Source organism: Ixodes scapularis, unplaced genomic scaffold (assembly GCF_016920785.2).
Source record: "Ixodes scapularis isolate PalLabHiFi unplaced genomic scaffold, ASM1692078v2 PGA_scaffold8__174_contigs__length_109621045, whole genome shotgun sequence".
Taxonomy (NCBI): domain Eukaryota; kingdom Metazoa; phylum Arthropoda; class Arachnida; order Ixodida; family Ixodidae; genus Ixodes; species Ixodes scapularis.
Window position 1 is genome coordinate 70,706,192 of NW_024609883.1, and position 25,244 is coordinate 70,731,435.

At 46.8% G+C, this 25,244-nt stretch overlaps 1 protein-coding gene across 2 annotated transcripts in view; it reads right to left on the reverse strand.

The window, feature by feature from the left end:
- LOC120838732 (Down syndrome cell adhesion molecule) overlaps nt 1-25,096 on the reverse strand; it is a 56,294-nt gene extending 31,198 nt beyond the window's left edge. The window contains exons 1-2 of one of the 2 annotated variants that reach the window (XM_040208775.3): nt 24,687-25,096; nt 3,470-3,772 (exon numbers count right to left, since the gene is read on the reverse strand). In XM_040208775.3, coding sequence (XP_040064709.1) covers nt 3,470-3,772; nt 24,687-24,792 — 409 coding nt within the window. In that variant the 5' untranslated portion in view covers nt 24,793-25,096. The remainder of the gene's footprint in view (nt 1-3,469; nt 3,773-24,686) is intronic. The other variant, XM_040208774.3, reaches the window with a different exon arrangement.
- Nucleotides 25,097-25,244: the final 148 nt, after the last annotated feature.

The window sequence follows — 25,244 nt, forward strand, 5'->3', positions numbered from 1 at the left end:
TGCGCTTATGACGCTCTTTGATCGGTCCCACCAGCTCGTGGCGTCTGCTGTGTCAGCTTTCAAATACCGATGTCCGGCTTCCATGCATTAAAAACGTCCTCGAGTTCACTTTCCCGCAGAACACAGAGACGTCCAGTCACGATGAAGAATGGGAGAACTCAAGCGAATGACGAATCTCAGAATATATCTGATTGGACCCAAAATTTGCGATATCCGCAAAGGCAATAAGCATGCCGCTTCACTCGCTCCTTGGCCCTCGCACATTGGACTCTTCGGATCTAGGCAACACACTAGAAAGTTTTAGAGAACCGTCTAGAGAACGATAGGCCCTCCGGTACGAACAGCGCATATGGGAGCTTTCTATGGCAGCGCATGCGCAGTGCGTACCGGAGGGCCCATCGCACTGTACGGTGTGTGCAAAAACGGTTCCCTAATAAAACCGGAGACACGGAAACCAAAAAGGATGTAGTACGCACAACACCGTCTCGGAGCACAGCTCACGAGCTCACCTGCGCCCTCAATCTTCCTTTGGATCTAATCGTATTTCGAGCTTCGTCATTGGTTGGGGGGATCCTTCCGTTCTTCGCCGTAATTGGTTCGTTTCCATGTTCTGCAGCAAAGTATAGCTCACGAACGTTTTCTTAGAGCGCAGCACTCGAGCGGTTGCCGAATCGAGAGTGTATATAGTCACGCGACAGCCGAAGAAATGAGGGGAGTGGAGAGTCCCCAGCATCTCATTATTCCTCCGCAGCCAACGAGATTGCGGCATTAGCCGATCAGAACGCCCAAGAACCAGTCACAAAAGCAAGATAATCATTAACGCAATAAGCCACGCCCCGTGTTTCTTTAAGCCTCAAACGTGTCCAAAGCACGTCGCTTCATAAATGTGTACGCTACGAACATGCCTACAGACGGTTTTTTGTATGTAACCGAGGGGACTGGATCCTTGGGCAAGGAAGGCCCCGGACTGTAGGGAGTTTTAGGGAACCGTTTTTGCACATCTGATGCGGTACGATTTGGCCCTCCGGTACGAACTGCGCGTGTGCGAATCTTCTCCGGTAGTGCAGTTCGTACCGGAGGGTCAAATCGTACTGTATCTGATGTGCGAAAGCGGTTCCCTAAAACTCCCTAGTGTCTGCAGACTATAGAGTTTCGAATAGTCGGCTGCAGGGAAGCTCCTCCCACACTATTTTTCCTCTATTAGCCCCGAGAAGTTCGCCTGGCGCCCCCTTACGGCGAACCGGGGTGACGTCACGGCGAGGAGAGAATTTTTCCCCGACTCACCCCGCTCGCCCTGTGGAGGCTGTGACGACGCCAGCTGTCGGCGCGCTCGTTTCTATTTAATTTTTTTTTTTTTGTGTGTTTTTCGTAGGAAGTGTAAATTTTTATATATGCCTTTATTGAGGTATGGCCTGTAGCTACAGGCGAAACTTCAACGAACATTTTAATCATGGCTGCCAGGCCAGGCAACGCATGAACCACAGCTGGTATGTGAAAATAAAGAAATATGGCCACAATTGCAGGGGCATCACTACAGATTTACATCTAGCACAATAAACGCTGCTGATGGTCCGAATGAATCGGCAAATTATATATACTATTTTTTTTTTTTTGTATCTGTGTCTTTAAACAAGATCGCCGAAGCAGAAAAGCTGATGCTGCTCGAGCAACGTGCTAAATACAGTCTCGGCCATGGGGAGAGAATCACAAGTAAGACAGCCCAAGTGCAGGGGCAAAGTAAGAAAACAAACAAGGAACATTTATTATATACATTGCTCGCACTTGACCTTTGCTGGATTCGGATAGTATTTCAATGGACTACACGGGTGATATATGTGGACTTGTTTATATGAATCCTCAAGTAATATATAACAAACGTAAGTTATGGTGCCTAGCTCGTTATTAGTCCATTAAGCCCTAAAATTGAGATTTTACTTAAATCGAATTGTCCTGAAGCTAAAGTACCAGAAGCTTTTCTCACGCAGACTGTCGCCCTTCACAGGTTCCACATTTTCTGCTACCAGTGCTGCATCTACCACTGGACAGACGTTCGAATGCTTGCTTTTACTCCTGTTTTCCTCTGTTGTCAGAGAGTCCAGTTGCAGGGAGTTTGGAGGCTGAGGAAGCTTTTGGGGACCGGCGGCAGTGACTCTTAAATGGAAATGACAATTCAGACTAAACGGTGTATTTTCTGAATACCAAAGGCTGGAATAAAGAATGTCAGGAAAACGTATAAACATTCCAAATTACGGCACTATTGCTGTGCATATTTTGGGCAGTTTGCTACATATCATAGAGGCAACTGGGGGAAATTCGGCCGTTTTTGCTGATACCATACAAACTAATTTCTAGTAATTGTGAATCCTCTAAGAAATATGCCTGCATACGCGTATAAACTATATAATTGATTCAGGAAGATGCTACATTTATGTAAAACAACCCTGTTCCGTGAGCACTTCAAAGATCATCAGACGCAGGGCCTTTAAAACGTCTGCAAACCAGCGCATGCAGAGTGGCAGCGCAGAGTCGGGGTCGCGAGCTAATTTGCCGACTACCTAAAGGCCCATGACATAAAGGCCGCTTCAGATGCCTTGAAAGCGGGATGTAATATCGTCCTAAATCATGAACATGCAAGGAACAGAATTCCAGCGTCTGAAACACTTGCGTCACCGCTTCACCGACCCCTCTCAAGATTGCCTTGCGTCGTGTGGACGGACGGGGAGGTTCATCGGCGTAATTGCCTCCGCCGATAGTTTTCGGGATTTGTAACCCAATTTTAAAGGTAAAAGGGATAAGCAGGCTTATAAAATGTACGGAAGCACGTTAATATCGGCCTAACTCAACGTCTTGCACATCGGGTAAACGAAGTCCGGCTCCTCGAAGAGCTTGCGGCACACAACGCCAAACCAGGAAACCGGTGCTGGGAAGCGACCCGATGCGAGATCGCGGAGCGGGGTACTCGCGCTGACGTCACGGTACACCTCAGCCAATCAGGGCGCGGCGACCGCAGCGACGCTTGTGTTCGCTCTCGGGGCTAATAGCAGAGCCAACGCTGGAAAGGACCTCCCTTCGAGCGTTCGCTCTGCCAAAAGGGGAAAGAGGTGGGAGGATCTTCCCCTCTGAACTTTTAACCTGTATGTCACCTACCATAGTCGGTATGTGCTTCTTTACCTGTTCAGCTCGCTGAGACATTTTAAAGCCACACTGTTAATACGTCGTAAAAAAAAGAGACACCCTGCACTTACTGTCTGATGTGTGTTTCTTGTATGACGTCACACTGACAATACAAAAACAGTCTATACACACAATTTTCAAGTATATGAAGCAAACATGCTTTAAATGTGCTTGAGGCGCGTCGGCACATCATTCGGACATGGTATCTGCAATGAACACCGTGTCTTTTTTTTTTTTTTTTGTACGTTATATGATAAATGTGGCTAGGGCTTTGGAAAACGTATCCCCGTCCCACCTGGAAACCTGAGGAACGCCTGAAACTTGTCCGTCCCCGCAGGGTTGTCCACAACACAGGTGTAGTTCCCAATGTCTCCGACGTGCAGTCTCCGGAGTACCAGGACCGAACTCTCGGGACCCACGTCCACGCTGACGTCACCGGAGTCCTCTTGTGACGTCAACGATGACGTCAGCTCGACGTCATCTTTGAGCCAGGTGAAGCGGAGAGGAGGGTCGCCTTCCGTGACGGTGCATGTCAGCCGGATCCGCCGGTTCGGCTGCGGTCTGCTGGGAAACTGGAAGGGCTGCACCTTGGGAGGATCTGGAGCACGGCCAAGGAGCCGTCGCAGAAAACGAAGAGAGCGGCGATCAAAGTCAACCCAAATACTTTACAATACTCTATTTCATCTTATGATGTACCGCAGAAAAGGCTACAAGCGCGAGCTCCTTGCTCTACGGCCCATCTCGGCGGCACAAGCTCTCGTGCATTTAGGGCAGCTGCCAATGCTATGTGCTTGCGCTTCGCTGCGGTACAACATAAGGTGAAACATATTCACTCCGCTCGTTTGCCTTAGACAGCGCACCCACAACGCCAAAATCCTTCTTGGCATGGACATGCAGCGTGCGTCCGAGAGGACACGTGCACATTGTGCTGTAACTAAACGACGCGTACTTTCTGTAAAAGGGTTACAATATTCAATTCGCGCTAAACTATTTTGTAATTGAAATTCAACCAAAACAAAAAAATCACCCCAATAAAGACGTGATTGTCTGCTTGAAAAACAGGTTACTCGTGGACGTGTTTGCTAAGATTCTGACTCGAGGGCTAAGCCTTCTTAGGGTCTTGAATACTTGTCTTGAGCAGTGAGCTCAGTTATTTTGTACTACAATATGGCCTTTTGCAGTACAGATGCAACGGGGTAGCTGGTCGATACTCATAATCGAAACTTTTTGCGGGCATAGAGATATTACAGTTTGTCTACTATGGCTTCCTTTAATCGTATTTATTGCCTTTCTAGTGCGCCAGGGGGCGGTAGTCTCGCGGCGAAACCTTTCTTCACGAGCTGAAAAACTTCTTGGGGCGTCGAAGAACCCTTCAAAGAGCGGAATTTTTTGGAGTGAAGATTCTGTCTTAAAATGTCCCCAAATGCATTAATTTATAGTAGTGATGGAGCAACAGATTCTTATGTTTCCCCACGCATATTTAAACCAGTAAAAATAAAATCCCGTAAACTACGAAATTTTATATTCTTAAGGGCGTATAAAAGGATGTTCTAGAGACTTCCACCAGTGGTTGTACCCTTTCAGCCCCCTTGTTTTGAATAATGCGGACTTCTAAGCCGTAACTTAGGGTGCTGTTTCATGGGCCCTTTATTTCTAAAGGGTGCTTAAGAAGGACGTGGAAAAAAAGAAGTGTCACGGGGAAGGGAGGCAAACTTTCTGAAGGGTGTTCGCAACACGAACGCTCGTTTCAGGCAGCTTTAGCGGATGTTGTTTTAGTGATTATTACGAATGACAACGTACTTTAACTTAACCTTCATAATTGCGTAGACGGTCATCTGTGAATAAGAGAATTGTCGGGTACAACCTATAAAGCGCCGTTCACTTCACACATATGCAACCGTGTAAGACCAAGAGACCAGACCGGTTTTTAAGCCTCTTGCAACGTCTTAGGACCAGCTCCGCTGCAGCGCATTCGGTCCTAAGATGTCCCAAGAGGCTTCTGAGCTCCGTCCTACTCGGTTGCAAGTGTGTGAACGGCGCTTGAGTTAGGATTAGACAAAGGGTACCGAAATACTTTGTGATCGCGCTGAGTTGAGTGAAAGAAAAGAAACAAACTGGGGGGGGGGGGGGGGGACTTGTTTCGACGTTTACGACCAATTCGCTTCAGCGAAATCAAGTTTTGTCGTAGTTTTCATGCAGTTCCACGATGCTTTTATTTGTTCTGTGACTAGTCAAAGATGGCGAGTAAAATTCTGAAAGTCTAAAGAGCCCTTTTCTGACGATGCTTCGTCAATAACTTCATCTAAGCGTCTTCACGATTTATCAAACTCTCAACACGTCCACTTTGTTTTCCTCTTCCGCGTAATTCAAAATTCTTTAGAAGTAATTTTTATTTTTAGAATTATTTTTTTTGTTGGCACGAAATATGGGCGTAAGGCAACAATGGCGAGGTGGTTCGCCAGAAGTTTATCTTCTTTTGTATCTTTCTTATCTGTGTGAATTCAGTACAATAGGATGCTATGGTATACTACGCATGCAACGGAATGAATGTGCTGTGTGAGACAACCAGTCCTATCTTGTTTCGTGGAAACGCGGGGTTTTACATAAAATCATCATCATCAGCAGCAGCAGAAGGGACGCGGGAAAAAAAAAAAACTACTTGCGATGGACGCCACCACCCCTCCATATTTGTATGCTGTTCGCGAGCATCGTCGTGGTATTTGCTGCAACACCCCCAAGTTGCAGTCACACTGCACATACATGATGACAGTATTATCTGCAGGCACGCATCGAGCGAGTACAGAGCATGTTTGCCGCATGCATATGTATGCTTAGAAGTTCTCCGCAGACAGTGTTTATGTGACCAATTTCACATGGCCGTCATACAAGAAAGACGTCAAACGTTGTCTCTTTGGGATAGTATATCAGCATGCGGCTTTAAGCTGATCTACGATATCTGTTCTCTTCGGGTATTTTCAAGATAACGCGGCACAGTGGTGTCCAGTTCAACCTCCTTTTTGTCGTTATCTTCAAGCGGTATACCAGGTATTTTAATAATCGCCACAAACTCCCGCAACGATCAGCATACTGTTCAAGAGGACCACCGTCGGGCCGTCGACCTCAATACGTGTCGTGCAATTGAGACGCAAAAGTTACAGGTCAGGGGTGCTATGTTGCGCTTTTTGCACTCCCAGGAGACTTGGAAGAAGGAAGTGACGTTAACGACTAGAGCAAACGCAGATTGAATGTTAACAGAAGAAAACAAAATCAACATCCAATCTGCATTTGCTACGTTGTTGACGTCACCTCCTTCTTCCAAGTCTCCTGGGAGTGCAAAAAGCGCAACATAGCACCCCTGAACGTCGTCGTCGGAGCAAAATGTTGGAAGCGATTTGTCGGACGCATGTGTTAAAGGGGAACGTGCGTTCGCTTCATCCCCGTCGACGGAGACTAAACCGGAAGTGTCGATGGACGTTCGCACGTGTGCTGGGAGAGGAAAACTTGTGAGGAAAAACAAACAAACAGGAAACTGAGAAATAGAAAGAACAAAGGCGTCGCTTCAAGGAAGGCGCCATCCACGTTTTTCGTCACGCCCGGCCACGCGCCATGCCCTTTCTTTGTGTTCTGTTTTTTTTTTACAACGTTTGGTTATTTAGCATCTCAATCGCACGATGTTCGCTTCGCGGTGGTGGCACTGGCGAGTGTGTGAAACTCGCTGGGTCACGCCCGAACCTCCATCACAGGTGTCGCTGGCGCACGTGCGAATTAAGCCCATCTGCAACCGATCACTTAGTTGGGGGTTTCGTCTGCTACGGAGCCGTGATTTCCTCGCCCGCCTCATTTTGATCGTGTGCAGCGCTGCTACAAACTCGTTTTGTGTTTAACAGCGCACATTTACCTCTAAATTGCTCTCTCCCTCTCTTTCTCTCTCTCTTTAGTTTTATTGTAAATATTTTGGCAGTGTCCATGTACAGCGTGTCCCCCTCCGCCCCCCCCCCCCCCCCACACACACACAGACACAAAACAGCAATAAACAACACTTACAACGTCTTTTTTTTTCTTTTTTTGTTGCAAAAATGAACTACGTATGGCTTAAGGCTCATTCTCCTCCCAAATGTAGCGCTAGCGTTTTGAACCAGATGGCAAAGTTTCAGCACGAACTGTTATCTTATGCAGAAGTTATATGTGTTTTCCTGAAAATTTCGACAGGAAACATGCGGCCCATTTTCACCCGCTGTCGGTAACTGGCACCATATGTAACTCTGCCGGCGGCCGCCATTTTCCGGCTGAAATTTTCAGAGAATCACTCGAAACTTTTTGAATAAAGGGTATACTTCGGAATCCGGGCCGGAATCCGCCTTCAAAACGGGGACCCTCCCTAATGAGGGGGAGAGGGAGGGAGTCTCACGCTGATTGCAGTGATAACGTGGGGAGCTTTTGGTGGGTGGGGTGGTCCGCTCCGTATGCTAAGAAGGCTGCGGTCATTATGGTAGAGAGGAAGGGGGAACGGACGGGTCATTATGGTAGAGAGGAAGGGGGAACGGACGGGTCTCGGGAATGTGTGGAAGGGTTGGAGGGGACAGGTGGGGTGGGAGTGATACGACCTCGGGCGACCTCGTCAAGCGCTGTTAGCGGCCGAAAAGTAAACTTCAAGGCGTCTTGGCTTGACTACGCCAAATGGTTTAGCTCGGCTAGGAGAAAAATACATCGGCTAGAGTGACGGCGGAGAGCCGCGAGGGCGGCGGATGGCGCTTTCGACTTCTTCATGTCGGGTCGGATCTTGTTGGCTATTCGAAAGTGACGGCGCTGTTCCCACGACCGACAAACCGCGCTGTCAACGCGAACACGACATCGGCGATTCTGTGCATTTTATGCGAAAATTGTATTGTGTTAATTCCGTTCCAGTTTCACAAGTAATGCTTCTTTGTGCGTGTGTGTGTGTGTGGACGTGCTAGGGCTTGTGCATTAAACAACCCAGACTCCGGTTGAATGCGTATCGTCCCGTCGACCGTTTCACCCCGCGATCGCGTCGGCCGCTTTTATCATCATCCTCCGTGATCATCCGCGCGAAGCTCGCCTTGCACCGGTAGACGTGCTCAGTCGCCCACTTTGCCGATGGTGGTGACGTACAAAACCACCGATGAACGCACGTATGGTTGTCACGCAGCGCTCAGCTCCGCGCAGCCCATACATTTTACCAATGATCCAAACTCGAATACGAATACCCCAGAACCGCGCGAGACGGCAAAGCCCGCCGAGGAGCCTCTTTGCTCTCCTACTTCTGCGTGTTTTCTCGTACTATGTCGACTTTGCGGAGTAAAAAAAAACAAGGGGAAAATAAAAAAAATAAAAGTGAAGGGCAACCACACGCGCGTCTCTTCGTTTTATTATTTGTGTCCCCGTCTCGGATTAATAATGAGTCGTGTTTATGTTGTACCGCAGAGAAGGCCAGAAGCGCGAGCTCATAGCGTTGGCAGCTGCCCTTGTTGCACGAGAACTTGTACCGTCGAGCTGTGCTCTAGAGCAAGGAGCTCGCGCTTGTAGCCTTTCCTGCGGTACAACACTAGGTGAAACAGACACGAGTTTGTGACGTGTAAGCAACGCAACTCTTCACACTGCTTTTATTTATTTATTTTTTTCCGCTGCGGATTTTTTTCAATTTTTATTTGTGCCTGGTTCTGCTACTCTTCTGCTCTCGCCTCCCCTCCCCTCCATAAAAGAAAGGCCCACACAATAACGTGTTCCAGTAGCCTGAAGCAAGTCACTCTCCTATTCTTCACCGTTGAAATATTTTAGGCTGTACAACAGTAATGTGTGCACACTGAAAAGTAACTTCTTGCTGCAATGTTTGTCGTTGAATATTGGATCACCAGCACAAATATTACTTAAATGAATAAAATGACGGTTACTGCTGAAGCTTTGTCATCCGGTTCGAACCGTTATACATAGCGCTACCTTTCGGGCGTAGAACGAGCGTTCGGCGAAACAGGTTTCAATTTCCCGGTTGAAAAATAAAAAAAAAAAAAATAAAGAAAAACGAAAGAAGGAAAATGTGTGTGGACACATTGTATTCATTAACTCGCAGACTAAGGACTAAGAAATGCAGGAAAAGGGGGGGGGGGGGGGGGAGGGGGGGGGGGGGGCTGGCGATCTCCGGGCATCGGTTGCTCCGGAGCCAATGAGGCTGCAGCATTAGCAGGTAAGAAACGCCTCAGATCGAATCACGAGGCAAGTTAAGCGTGAACGTAGTAAGCCATGCCCCATGCGACTAAAGACCTTTTCCATTTACCCTCGTCTCCAGCCACGTAGTTGACCATTCCGATATGCGAAATAAAAAAACAAACAAACAAGGCATTACGACCTGGAACAAGTAAAATAATATAGAAAAGGAATAACAAGAACGATAGGCAATCGCGATGAAAACGTGAGCTTCTCCCAGGCGGCGTGTCGAGAACAAAACGATGGTTTACCGCATACCGAAAGTTCCGGGATTCAAGATGGCGGCGCCCACGTCACGCCACACTGCGGTGGCGCTGCTGTCGGCACTGCGCATGCGCAGACGCCTCTTCTCGCGCGCATTTGGTTCTCCGCGCACTGCCCAGACCTGGTGTATTCGCGACTCCAGCGACCTATACACCGACACGCGGGCTTGACGTCACGGAGCTGTGGCGGCGCTGCGATCGCGCCGGAGCCGGGGGGTGTGGGCAAAAGCGCGCACGTTTCGCATGGGCGTCATAGCATTTCAGCATTGCGCGAAGCTGTGTTGCCGTTAATTTCACCGAAATGTACAAGAAAAGCAGCGGAGTGAGTTTCCAAAAGTTCCCGGCAGACTCTGAAAGGCATAGAAGGTGGATAATCTCCGTGGATCGAAAAGAATGGCCACCTCGCGCGAACGGCCGTTTGTGCGGCAAACACTTTCTTGGAGGCAAGTGCGGCTTGCATTTCAATCTCCGTCCCGAGGCTTGCTTATGTGCAGGGAAACCCTTGTCTGATCGAGACCACCCGGATTTTGTTCCCACGGTGTTCGCGCACAACGCACCGGCCAAGCGCTCGTCGGAAGCTCGCTACGCCCGTGCTACCGAGCAGAAGGGGATCGGCGACAGAACAACAGTGTTGTAGGCGTTACCAAAAAAAAAAAAAAGAAAAAAAGTAACGAAATATGTTATTTATTACTTGCAAATAAAAAATACACGTTACTGAGCTACGTTATCTAAAAATAAAAGGAACGCGTTACCGCTACCGATAAAAAGTAAGGCACGTTACTTCTGCGTTACTTTTTTAAATTATGATTTAACACATTTTACGGTTTTGACGATACACGTCATATATCAAGCAGAAACTGAACATAATTATTTAATCTTTTTTTACGGTTTCACCTAAATACTTACGAAAAAAAAAAAACGCAAAGAAAAACATGGCTTGACGCCTAAAACACGGAAACAAATGAAGTGTAATTTCTTTAAGACTTGGGAAGTAGCAATGACTAACGTAACTGCGTTACTTGAAATAGTAACATAAGTACGTTACCCGCTACTGTGTCAAAAACGTAACGAGTAGGTTACTACGTTACTTGAAATAGTAACATAAGTACGTTACCCGTTACTGTGTCAAAAACGTAACGAGTAGGTTACTACGTTACTGAAAAAAGTAACGCATTTCTGGTAACGCCGTTACTTGTAACTTGTTACCGCCAAGACTGCAGAACGGACAAACCTTTACTGGTTGTAATGCCTTGTGGTCATGAGGGTATGGAAAATATCATACCTTGACTTGAAGACGCTCTGTGTATTTAATCAATTAATGAATACACACACTTCCGCAGACCCACAGTCTGCTGATCCCGCCGGCAGTGCGGAAACCGACTCGATGTAATCGTAGGCCTCGAGGGACTTGTACGCCTGCACCGTGTCGGCCGTGAACTAACTTGGCGAAGAAACTAAATAAACGAAGACATGAGCCGTGGACTTCCGTGGCAGCAACTTTACGTCGGAAGTCCAGCAGCTAGGCCTTGTTTACGACGTACGGATCCTCGTAGGCAACGCCGTCCAAGCACAGTTTGTTTTGATACCGCTACCGTTCAGGCTCGGGCAACGAGCTCAAATAGTTGGGCATAGCATACGACATGCGTTATGAGGAAATACGACACAAATAAAGATACAAGCGCCCCTACAACGTCAACAACGAGCGCACGCCATAGAGCGCAATGGCGAAAACACGGAGAGCCGGGTTGCTTTTGCCCACATAGCTACCGCGCATGCGCGGCCTTCCGGCCGTGTTGGTAAACAGAGCCGCTCCGCGTGTCGGTCTATAGGGGGCGCCACCACCAAACAAACATGGCGGCTGAGTCCAGGTTGCGGCGGCTCGGCCGGGCCCCCTGAACAGGTGGCGCGTTCAATTTAACTGATTTTCTTTTGTTTAATGCCCAATTTTGTAGGTATTTGAACTGAGGCGGTTAAGTGTAGCCGGTGCAGATAAACTTGCAAAGCATAGTTTTGTTTTGCCGGTGTTTTTTTGTTCTTTTCGTGTCAAACTTTCGTTTCGAAGATTTCGTTCAAAACCGAAACTATGGGCTCCGGAGAGACGGTAATATCCTAATCAGTTTTGATCATCTAAGGAAAGCGGAGATGACAATAGAATTGTTCCACAGAGAGTAACTTTTCAGCTAACTCGCATGCCTCGACCATGCGACTTATCTGTCCGCGAAATCGAGCTTTTGTGGGTATCCGCGTTTACAAAACAGCTCCAGTCGTCTGCTCGGCCAACAACACAGGCTGCAGGAAAATTACGAAAATTAAGCAACCGCTTCTTGAGCCAAGGACCGTGTTAACCCGCCGGCGCCCCACTAAGCAGCTGATACTCGTATTTCGATTCAGGTTTCAGTAGCAATCGAGACGTCATTTTGACGAGCGGGTTATGTATTATATTACGTACTATGGGGGTCCCACTAAAGCGATATTAGTACATCCTTCGGGTTGAAATATGAGCTTAGTTGACTAGCTATTAGGTGAGCAGCTGAATAAAAGTATATTTGACAGACGGAGACATATTACTTAAACTTAGCCAAATGGTTCTATAGCCGGCAGCACGGAGACAAACTGAAGAGAGCCTTCATTGAAGATCTGCGCAGAACCTCCCCGCATTGAACTTTGCTTCGAATCCTGAACGGAGAAAATTAGTATTTTTTTTGTGGCCGGTCAACCTGACCAATGTAGACGTATATTGCTGCTGGCTTCGACGTCCTTGTAATATAAATATTGGAGGCGCGATAGGTCAAAAATGCCGTGACAGCATCTAACGTTGCGAGACTTGTCTCCCACCTTTGAAAACAGATAATTTCCCTCATTCATCATTTGCAGCGAGCAAGTTTTCCTGAATCAAGTAATTGCGAAATCAGCCCAACTCCTTCAGTGTGGTCCAGAGGCTTTTTCGGTGAAAGGCAGCCAAGATGAATAGCCAACGCACCGACCGGCGTGGGTTGCTCAAACTTGAAGCTAACCGAACACAACCAAACTCAAGAAAAGCAGCTATCGAACCTTCCCATTCACTTGACTGCAACATTGATGTTCCCTCCAGTATCAGTTACCAAGCAGTCGTCACTTTGAATGTGATTCAAGACAGACAAGAAATCAAAAAGTTTTTCCGTGATTCCTCCCCATCCAAGAAATCGAAAGCACGCGACCGTGTGCTGTGGAGTAAACGGGCTTTCAAACACGTAATAGAAGAAAACAATCTACTGAGGCTTCACTACACTAATGATCACTCAAACAAACTTAAGAAATATTCGGACCTTCGTCAAATTACATTGTTCGCCACCGCGCCGACAACACGTCTCCGCGAAAGCCACCAGAGACGCGGAGGGGCGCGGAGCGACCTGGACCGGCTGGTTCCCGGTTTTCCCGCTTAGCGGCGTCCGTTTTGCTGGAGTCGCGAATAGCAAAGCGAGTATTTCTTTGTGGACAGTGCGTTGACGTCTAGAAACCACTCCAATAATTGCCTTCTGCACGCTGTCCTCTTCGTCTATGTGGACTGCATTGGAACGCGTTCTAGCACGCGTAATATCCCTTACTCGCCCAGTGACTTGGCAGTTCTCGCCTGCGCGATAAGCGGCAGAATGGTGTATAGACTTGTCGTCTACGAACTCGTCCGAATTCCGAAAGGTAACGCTAAGTCGCGTGCACATGTGTTTGTGTGTGTTTGCGCGCGTTAACGCCTGCGCGCACGTGTGTATATGTCTGTGTATACGTTCTGTTCTGAGTGAAAACGTGTCTGCAACCATCCCCTTTGTTATCCACGATGATGAACGAGTGAAACGCGGAAGACACTCCATGTGGCCGTATACGTCAGCGTGTGCGCCAGCCATCCCGCGAAGCTGTCAATACGTGTGCGTACAGTGTTCACTCACTATATATATATCTACTGTTTGTCTCTCCACGCCAGCGATACCAGCGCCATTATGTGCAGGTGGGCGTTCGGGCGCAAAAGGTCATACACCTCCGTATGCCCGCGGGGCGAAAGCAGACGCCTTGCGAGCTGAAGAGAGCCATTGTATGTTGTCTATCTGAAGCTCACTTCATCCTGCAGATTCTCTGCAACGTTTTGAAAGGCGTCGGTTTATTTGGCTTCGGAGGAGTGTTTGGGTGGCGTGGGCGCTGGTGTAAACTAAAGGCATATTAAAAATCACGCCATTATGCCTTTCACGCCTTTCTCGAGTCAAATGGGTAGTTACTTAGGCCTCTCGGGCCTTGACCTTTCAAGGTGGCTGCCGAGCAGAAAGATACTATGTAGTCAGTCAGATTGCATCTATTCTGCCTTTGGCTGACGTCTGTATACAGGATATTTTTTGCAAGATTTACAGGTTTATTTAAAAGAAGAAAGCCGTGAAAGTTACACTTATGCGGTTAGTGCGGGTGTGTTATACGGCCAGGGGGACATAGTACAGGGGGCTAATAGTAACGATCAGTCGGCTATTTAAGTAAAATTTGTTTATTAACTTTTTAATTGGTGAGAAGACATGTGGATCCAATTACAGACTTGCTGAGCGTAATCAAAAACCACAAAATAATGTTTTTTTTGTTTTTTTTTAGAAGGGTATAGACCTTTTCAGCGGCAGTCTTGAACGAAGCGACCGGGCAAAAAGTGCTGAGTCACTGAACTGTGGACGCATGCGCAGCGTCCGATATACCGCACATCAGATCAACAGCCCATGCTTGGAAGGCGTTCCACAGCCCAGCAGACAAAGATGGCAGCGCGCAGGAGGCGATTGCTACAAAGGTCTATAAGGAGGGGCAGCGGGGTGTTTTGGGTGTTTTACGGTGTTCTGGAGAAAACGGCCAGTTTGGACGCGTTTCTAGGTTTCGGTTTCTTATCGGACCGCATCTTCGTGGCCGTGGTCCTGCTCCTTGGTGATCGGGGCGCAAAACCTAAACGGCGTCCAAACTGATCATTTTTACAGAACGCCGTGAAAAAATACAAAACGTTTATTAACAAATGTTACTTGATTAGCCGACTGATTGTTACGATTAGCCCCGTATACTATGTCACCCTGGCCGTATAACTCATCTGCACCAACCGCATAAGTGTAGATTCCACCACGGTGGATTGCAATGCTCTTTTAAAACAAATCTGCGAAGCTCAGAAAAAAAAAAAAATAAAAAAGAACCCTGCATTGGCGGCGTGCGCGAACCACAGAGAGCACTTGTCTAGCTATCATCATCATCGTTTGTGACGTCACGTGTAGGACAGACTGGGACAGACCGCTCAGATCTTTGATCCCTCGGCTCGTCAGCTCGCTTCATGCGCTGTTTGGGTAACGCGCGGCAAAGCTTGTTTCCCGCGTCGTGTTTATTTGGTGAAGTGATATTTGCAGTGGCACATTTTACCCAAGCTTGAAACTGTGGCACGCGTAGACCTGCTAACAATCACTTTCGGTGCTGAGGTGTCGAAGCGCTGGGATCGTGGTGTGCTGCTCTCTACCCCAGCACAAAAAGCTGGATGATAGAAATAGAATATCCAGTGCTTTACCCGACCCCAATATCTCCCACAACAAATATAGCGTAGTTTTTTTGTTTTTTTTTATGACTGGATTTGGACAAAATAATACTCAGAAAGGAACGTCTCATCAAATTGAAAACAGAAAAGCGAAATTCGAGCATCTCTCGCGTGTGTGGTAAACACTTCAGTGAAAACGACTCCGTGTATCCTGTTGGTTTTACACTGCTTCGTAAGTGCTGTTCTCTTATTAGTTGCAAGTTGATTCCTTTTTGAATTCTTTTAAACCAATAAACAAACATTCCTTTAAAATAACTGACAGGAAAAAGCGGTGGCTGGCCTCCGGAGTCGTTTCAATTAAATCCCCGCTTATTCATTCAGTCGACGCGAAACGTCGACTGAATGACGTTTCGCGATCGAAGACTTAAACCTAGTAGCTCGGTGACCGTCCCGAAAAAAAGAAGGCACGCCGCCCGCCATGAATTACTACCGTTTATCTGTTTAATTTTGCTGACTTAAATGCGCATAAAGCGTGATGCGCTTCTCAGAGAGCGCTTTTAAATTTGTAAATGTTCGTAGTAAAATTGGATAGTACAAATTAATCGCCCGAATTTTCCGAGCCAGATCCGGCAATTTAAGAAGTTATGAACATTTTTTAACATTTTTTTTTTTTTTTAGCAGTAATCGCGATATGACCAACTTCTTTGCCGCGTATTAGATGTGGGAGGAGCTAAGCGTCAGTTAAGGACGAGTATTTGCTCGTCAGCAACTGTCGAGTCTCACTTGGGTAGAAGCGGCGGTATCGGCAAGCTCAATGTAGCTAAAACAAGCGTGCGGCGCTTTGCAACGCAACCGTGCGCGCGTGCACAACTAAGATAAGCACGTTATTTACTCTGGTGAATGCAATTTTTTTTTTTTTTTTCACAGGAGCCTCCACAGGTTTGGAGAAAACATGAATCAGATAGACCGTAAATAGCCCTGACGCACGCCGCGCAAGCTATGCTTATGTTGTTTAAACGTTTGAAAGTGTTTTTTTTTTTTTTTTTCATATGAAAAGTAACTTTGAGGCGCTGTTATTCATTACAAAGATCACTCACAAAAATGTCAGACACGTTTTTTTAACAAATAAACCGCTTTCAATCGGCATAGATGCGAACTAACATAGCCACTACGTGCTTTGACATAGCGCGTCGTCTGCTCGCATCTTACCCGGTCCGTCACAGCAGGGTGCCCGCGAGGTGGCGCCACCAAAACATCTCGTCGCCAACTTTTCGGCCACAGTGAAGACCTCCTAGATAGCTTTCGAAGCCTGCGCGTCACGTGGCATGACGTCACGTCCCGGAGGCTTGCACGGGCGATGATTGGGCTCGAGTGCCGCGTCAGCGTTCGCGCGGGACTATGATAGGAAACCAGTCCCACGAAGAACGCTGACGCGGTACTCGCATCCACTCAGCAACCGCGCAGGCCTCCTGGACGTGACGTCACGTCACGTGACGCGCAGGCTTGGAAGCTATCGAGGAGGTGTTGGCACAGTTCACCCCGTATCCTTCGTTATCGCTATGCGCAACTTTCACCACCTATACGGGGCGCACTGGTGCCTATACAAACGGCTGTCACCTGGATGATCGTCGTAGAACTGTACGAGGCTGGTTCTGCGATGCCTTATTTCATTTTCTCACGTCAGGAAGGTGTAGGCCAGCATCTTTATTGTGAAGCCGTTCATGTACGAGCTAGGACAACACCACCTGGACAGAAGGCTTCCACACGCGTCATCATAGTCAGATCGATCGAGGCGAGAGATTGGGCACGAGTGCTGCGTCAGTGTTCGGCTGCGGCTCGTGGCCAATCAGCGCGTCAAAGGTCGGGCTCGGGTCCAATAGCCGACCGAGCGCGATCCGACTGTGATGACGTTTCATAGAGGAAGAAGAAACCATGCGGAGGCCTTCTGTCTAGGTGGTGTTGGCTAGGGAGCCCGGTTCTCTTACCGCGGTACCATCATCGCTGAAAGTTGCGAATACATAATAATTGTGTTGTGCGCATGTTTATACAGCCGGAATTTAGTCAGCCCAAATGGGCGTCTGGTGTCTCAGCCGTAGATGAGTAATTTAGCCAGTGCAGTACAGCTGCTAGCCTGGGGTCTTGAACGTGCACCAGTAGTGATACACGACCGCATGCACCTTGTACAGAACAGCTCGCGTGCGTAATTTCAGTTCTTCCACCGCGGGCACGGTCACGTGCTCTAAAAAGCGTTCCAGCAAAAAAACAAAAAAAAACAAAACAACTTCCTTTTAGCACATTCAACATCTCGCACAATCGTTCAACCAAACCACACATCTCACACACGTCTCGAACATCCATTCCACTGAAATCAAAGCACCCATTGCAAACATTATACACCACACTGGCTGGAGGCAAATCTCCCTCAGAATGCCTTTCCACAACGCAGTCGCCGCAGCTGTCAATCCCAGCACTTTGTGTGGTCGTTTGCATTTTTTCATTAACCTATATTTGTATGCTTGCATGCACGGGTAGTGCTGCATGCTTTGCCTTCGCGTTCCTAGTGAAGTTCGTTCAGAAGATGCCAGGCGCGAACCTTAGATACGTTTTTGACCAAAGTAATAACCGTGATTTGAAGGTTTATCTCCATTATAACTTGTCAATTCAATCCGAGCAAAAAAAAAAAAAAAGCGTACGTGAATAATTGTGGCCAATCTCTCTATAAAACCTCATAAGCTCCAGAGCAACGCAGAGATTGATATTTTTGCCATGAAACTGCCCGATGAACAGATTCTTGTGTGTAATATGTAGGAAAACAGTAGTTTCATTGCACTAAGACCCCTGTGCGGTAATGAAGGAAAACAATGGATTCATTGCACTACAAGACCCCTGTGCGGTATTGTAGGAAAACAATAGTTTCATTGCACTACGAGACCTAGCTGTGCTCTTCAACTGCAGCGGTTGAAAAGCTTCTCAGCCTGCTATCAGTGGCACAAAAACATTTTTTTATTAAATGAAGAAGTTTTATTTGTGAATTCTCGAATTCTTATAGTCCAAAACGTATATTAATTATATTAGGAACATATGGGTCATTCCATCCCGAACGTCCCAGACCATTTCCGATTTTTAAAAGAAAATCCTTTCCCTAAAACATTTTCGGTGAAAAAACGTTTTGTTATAGCGTGAGCGTGGTTTCAACTTTTAAAATGGGCATAAAACTAGGCATCAATCAGTAATTGAGTAAAAATAACATACCCTTCGAAGCTCTTCACAATGTGTTTTATAATATTCGAACGGCTTTCTGCGAAGTATTCTGCGAACACTTCGCAGAAGAAAAAAAAATTTCTAAAGTTGTGAAAAACTATGTTTTGCAGCCTAAACAGCCATTTACTCTACCATGAGGTGGTCCAAGTAAAAATTCTAAACGTAACGACTTTAGAAAAAGAGTTTATTGCCTTTCATTCCTGTAAGTTTAATTTAATTACCTAGTTTAGCGCAGTATGGCCGTCGGAGCTCTTGCGTCATAAAACCCGCAAACAACAACAACCTGTAAGTTTAATTAAAATGATTTTTATCTAAAGCGAGAAAAAAAAATAATGAAGCTCTCGTGTCGAAATTCGGACTGGTTAGCTCTTCTCCACCGCACAGCACGCTGCTGTTGACATTGTAGCCGGAGGAAACGAACGATTGCTTGTCTTGAGCGGAGTGTCTATTGCAGGTTGACGCAAAAAAGTTCTGTGGGAAAAGGCTCGGCTTCCGCTTCCGGGGCTTTCCAATCGTTGCAATTGCAACCACTGATCTCAATGACAATTGCTGGATCGCGCTTGCCGCTCCCGCAAGTGAAGCCACCGGGCCTCACTCGCTTGGGATACGATTTGCCGTTTTTGCTAGCCTTTGCTGCGGTTTTCCAGCGTGCTGACGACACGTTTTCTACTCGTTCGTCGTCATTCGCCGAAGAAGGTTTTTGAAGACTCTGTGTATTGTTGAGACTTTCCGTTGTGAACACGTGGAAAATTTTACGAAAGTGCAGTGTCGCAGGAAAAAGGCACAACGCGTCGAAAGGAAGGGCTGGCGGCGTGTTCAAAGCATCCTAGGCACGCCGAAGTGCCGTGTCTCTGTGCCTTCGCGCGCTTGGATACCGACCAAGAACCGACGCCCTGTGAATGTGTTTAGCGAGTGCAATGCGCGTGAAGCCGTATCAAAAGGTACAACTCGTCGAAAACGTGTCGCCGGTGTCGCGGCGTGATCAAAGCTTCCTTGGCACGCTGAGTGATGCATCTTTGTGCCTTCGCACCCTTCGCACGCTTGGATACCGGTCAAGAATTGACGCCGCGCCAAAGTTCTGAACGTGTGTCGCGCGTAGATGCCTTTAGATCATTTATATATATCGGCCACGGAGTTCTGGATCGTCCAGCTGTTCCGGTGAGTTGCTATCAATAAAAGAGGGAGATCTGTACGTATTCTTATGTTCTATATTAACCATGGCTATGTCCCAAATCTACTAATAGATTCCTCGGGAGCACGAATAGGGCAACGTTGTACGTGGAGCCAGGGGGGTTTTCGAAAGCAAAAGTACAAGACGGCGAGAATGAAAATCTTTGAAGCGCGGCCGATATGGTCGTGTGCAATCTGTTGACCAATTACAATTAGGCGAGTCGCGTAGGTTGATAATAAGCCAGCACTGATCAGTGATGAGGTGCTGTTGTGCACGGTATTGTGTAAACAATACCGTGCGCAATACCGTAAGGACGAAAAAAAGACGTACCTTCTCCCCATCCTCCGTCGCTAGTGGACGCTGGATTAAGCTCGTTCCTAAACCGCGAGGGGAAAAGACGCTGATCCAGAGGCACGAACAGCTTCACGCACATTGCACTCGCTGAACACATACACACGGCGTCGGTTCTTGGTCGGTATCCAAGCGTGCGAAGGCACAGAGACACGGCACTTCGGCGTGCCAAGGATGCTTTGAACACGCCGCCAGCCCTTCCTTTCGACGCGTTGTGCATTTTTCCTGCGACACTGCACTTTCGTAAAATTTTCCACGTGTTCACAACGGAAAGTCTCAACAATACACAGAGTCTTCAAAAAACTTCTTCGGCGAATGACGACGAACGAGTAGAAAACGTGTCGTCAGCACGCTGGAAAACCGCAGCAAAGGCTAGCAAAAACGGCAAATCGTATCCCAAGCGAGTGAAGCCCGGTGGCTTCACTTGCGCTGCAGCGAACAAGCGGGGAAGCGCGATCCAGCAATTGTCATAGAGATCAGTGATTGCAACCGTCGCCTGCGGCGGAGTCCTCTTGTGATCAAGCACGGCTTGTCATATCTGCTGTTTTTTGTCTTGTTTTTAGCGCTGCCGGGCAGCATATTAACCAGCAGGTCAGTTGTTTCACACCGAAATTTGCCCCTCTTGTCAGTGTCAGGACACACGTAAGCAGAAGCATAAAAGCCCCGTGAGTAGGCGATATGAAAACGACCTAAACTATATGGTGTTGAACAGATCGGAGCGGCAGCACCATATGTTCTTGGTCATGCGGCAGTCGAAGGCTCACGCTGCGTTGTCTTTTTCTGCTGATGTGATTTTGATTGGTGAAATTTCTGCAAATTCCTGTCTCTGAATGGGACGTGAATCCAGCACGTAGCGTTGAATGTGATTTTGGCTTGAAGTGATGAGAACTCCGTGTCGCTTTTGACGAGGACTGTTGAGCTGAACCACGTAGTATAGTCAGGTTCGTTTTCCTCCAACCACTTCTTTTAGAACCCAGAGAATTGTGATACCTCCAATGTTATCTTTAGCTCAGGTGAACAGCTGACAGGCCGTCATAATTTAATTCTGAAAGGGACTTTCAAGACTGGCCCTTGCTGCCTGACGCTTCACTGTTTCCCTACTTCGTTATAAGCACTTCCTTCCATGGGATGTAGGAAAACAATTCCACTCAGCGGAAATGCCGTAATCGTTGCAACTGAATAAAGCCAATGAAACATTATGACCAGCAAACACGAGACAACTATCATCCTAGATTAGAAAATTAAACAATAACAGCGCCATGGGGTGGCGCTAATTTAAATTGACGCGCGGCGGCTTCATATCACTGCCGTTTTGCGTGGCTTTCTGCGTGGTTTCAAAGCTGGGATGCCTCAGATCGCGGCTTCGGGAATTTATCTGCTTTTTGGTGCGGCTGATGACGTCGGCTCGCTCCTTCGGACCCAGTTAAAGCTTTCGCATTAAAAATGTCTTACTTACACTCATCATCACCTCACGAACCGCAGCATGACTTACCTGTGCCGATTGACCTGCTTCATCCCTCGTTACAGCAACGTATACTCCGACGAAAAACAAACTTCTTTTATGGGCAGATTCCCGATCACGCTACAAGTGGTAAGGTCATTCGAAACAATACTCCTCATTTTTCTGCCCTCTCTTACAGTCGGTCCTTTCCTTTCAAAACTGTTTCACCTTAGGATGGACTGCAGCGGACGCTACGCGGCACTGTAGCCACATCGTCATCATCATCATCATCATGCTGTGTTAGTGTCACGTGACCTTCGAGAGGGGCGCAGCGACGCGCAGGTGATGTGGTACGTGCGCAACGCTGGATTCGCTGGGATTGTTTGTAGTAAGCTCTATCGTCATCACATTTCTTGAAGAGAAGTCCCTTTCTGCAAATGTCGACGCCAATTAGGCATCGTGGAGCGAGGGGAGCTGACATCGGGCACAAAGGGCGCAACGAGCCTGCTATCGGACGAGTGGAAGCGGCCGTGGCAGACCGCGGCGCATCTTCAGCTGTAGACAGCGAGTCAAGGATGCGCATTCGCAAAACCTTCTGCGGAAGTCACATTCCCGACCAGGAATTGCCTTGCGTGCGCACAAAGCTTGTCAGCTCTCGTGTCAAGTTGGCGTGTTGTGCGGTGAAGAGGCGCTAAGAAACAATGCCAGGTTGCGAAGTGAGAGTCCACTTCAATAATTTGTTTTTCGATTTAGACAAAAATCAGTTTGATCAATCTTTCAGAAATGAAAGACAATAAACCCTTATAAAGCCGATATGTTCGTATTTTTTTAACTTGGGCCACCTCAGGGCAGAATAGGCGGGACTTTAGGCAACAAAACTGACTTTTCTACTACGTAGAATTCTTTTTACGTGTGAAGTATTTTGTTGGACGGAATTTTTCATTTGTACTAGATGTATAGGGCTTCCAACAACAACAAAAAGAAAGTTTTAACTGCCGTGCGCGAAGCAATTACAATAAAACATGAGAAAAGTGCTAATTCTTGTGCACTTCGTTGAATTCTTATAAAAATATTTTAACAATAGCTAAAAGCTAAAGCTGTTCGAATTTCATCAAACAAATTGTGAAGCTTTCCGAAGAAAATCTTATTTTTACTCAATTATTGAGTGATGCTTAGTTTTACGCACATTTTAGAAATTCAAACCACGCTCATGCCATAATTTTTTTTTGCGAGAATATTTTAGGAAAAGATAACCTTGGGATAAAAATTCATGAATTTTCTTTTAAAAATCGGAATGCTCGAAAGGAGATGGAATGACCCATATATAAGGTCTATATGTTCTTATGTCTTCGTACATGAATTGAGCACATTTATATAATTGTTTTTCACTAGGGTTGTGCATTCACTCAAAATGATCGTGACATCATGTCTCAAACATGACATCAGGCTGTTAAACTTAGCGCAATTCTGAGGGAAGGGGGGGGGGGGGGGGGGGGGGGGAGCGGGAGCGAGAAAGAAAGTTTTCTCAAGATGAAAAACAACTTCCGGTTTCTAACGTAAAATGTCCGGGCTCCCTAAAATACCGAGGGCATAAAGAGGTGGGCGACTTCGTGCGTAGGCCAAGGTGACGTCTTTCTGAAGGTGCGCTCTCCCACACTATTTTGGCGGCGTTCCCGCCGAAAGCAGTTTTTCCGCCAAATCTTTTTTTTCTTTTTTTATTCTTTTGCTTTGCGAGTGCTTGCTATAAAGGGACCCGCAGAAAAAATTCCTGAGAACTGACAAACAGAGAACGATTTCAGACATAAGAATATAACGCGTCTATTAGCGAGGTTAACGTACCTTTCGTGTGCGCTTGTGCTGTATTCACTGAAAATGCTAAATTATTAGTGCACAGAGACGTCGGAAGTATTCGGAAGATGCGTTTGAGAACAAAGGGGGGGGGGGGGGGGGGAGGATTTCTCTTCCTTGTGCTTTCTGTTCCGACGCTACTGTTAGTACAAAGTTCCAAAACCACACTTACATCTTGTCGTCTGGTATCAATGTTATAGCAGCAAGGGTGACTTCTACCTTAGCGTAATCTTTTCCAGTGGACAGAGTTGTAGCCCTGATGCACTGCTTTTATCAAATTGTAATGGATACCATTTTTTTTAGACCACCTGAGATTGGGTGGAAGGAACACGACAATTCTTCAGTTTTCACCATAACTTCGAACCGTTTACAAAGGAGCCAGATCTTCGTTAGACATACGAACGCTCGTTGTGTCACTACCGAACACGTGACTTTGATCACGTGACTTATAGCTCACGCCGGCTTTTAAGTTATCTTTTACACCATCGAAGTTCTCATTGCAGGACAAGAGAGACATTGAGTATCTCCGATATGGCAGTGTTCCTGATTAGTTATCAGTAGACAAAAACGTACTTCCGTTCAGGAAAGACTATAATCTGCTCTGTATTGGCGCTTCCTGGAATGGAACATTGGCCCCAAGAAAGATCTTGAAGTTGGCCAGCAACAACGTTATCGTATATGTCATCTGTGCTCGAAGTCCATGCCTTAATTAACATTTGCATTTATTAACGTGGATAGCTCTGCTCGTGAGTACGTCTCGCATCAATTAAATAGGAGTGTGGTTTATTATAATTACAATGAAATGACTGACCTTGGCACAGCTGCAGTGTGCTACAAGAATACTTTTAAAAATATTAAGAATAGAAATTTTTAGATATTAATGTATGTATGGAACAAAGGTGTTTGTAATGCAACTTGTATTAACATCAAACTTATTCACCATTTATGTTTTCGACATATGCTTATGAACGTTACTTTTTTCAAGGTTCGCGAGCAAATCCGGCAACGTTCCTCATTTTGAAAACGAAGCCTCATTCCATTTCATTATATCGCAGCGCATAAGTACCGAATCTGGTGAATAAATAAGAATAAGGTGAAGCGAAATCGTGCAAATTTCCATATTATATCCAAAACACAAATTCGCAGATATAAACTTGAATTTAGCGACACTTTGCCACCAAAGTTTCCTAGAGGATTTTTAACTCCGCGCAGCTCAAAGTATGTACGTCGACATTCAGGACTGTGGGCGTTATGATTATGTTCTAAATCACTTGCGTAATAGGCTGGCATGAAATTCGGTAACCTAAGCTCCATGTTCTACATCATCTGCCTAATGAGCTACATTGAAAATTAGGAAGATAACCAGGATTCAACGCAACCGAATCACAACGTTCCTCCATGTATAGGCACTCAAAACGTTCCTCAAGAGATAGGAACTACTATTATACTTACCTAGCGTTGAGGACCCATTCACCAACAAGAACACGATGGAATACACGAGCGCAGCCCAAAATAACGCAGCACTCGGGATTCCAAGTCTCTTCAACCCAACTTTCATGACGGTTATCCAGGGTCAGACGATGTCAGGCATCGCATCTCCAGCGTCCAAAAGCAATTCCAGAGGGCACATTATCTTCAATGCATCCACATCACCCGAACCATTCTTCTAGAATGACCTATTCTAAACAGAAGTAGCGGATGGCTAACTCGTTTCTATTGGTTTCAAATGAAAATCGAGAGTGACTTATGCTCCCTTCAGGGCCGGTGGCCCGAACCTCAGGGAACGACGGCGTTCGCAAGGTTGGCGCTCATTCTGGAGTTCTGGGAGACCCCGTCTGCTAAATCGGGCATCAGCTGCGAGGGGGGGCTGAGGTTAACGGGCGAGGAGGTCCGGTTCCTCCTCTCCCATGCTTGTGTGTTCGTTCGGTCGGTGTTGTTTCAAGTCCGTGCGTTCCGGGTTTGTGTTTGTGGCGGCGCCCGGCCGCGGATTCTCGTCTGGAAAGAGTCTGC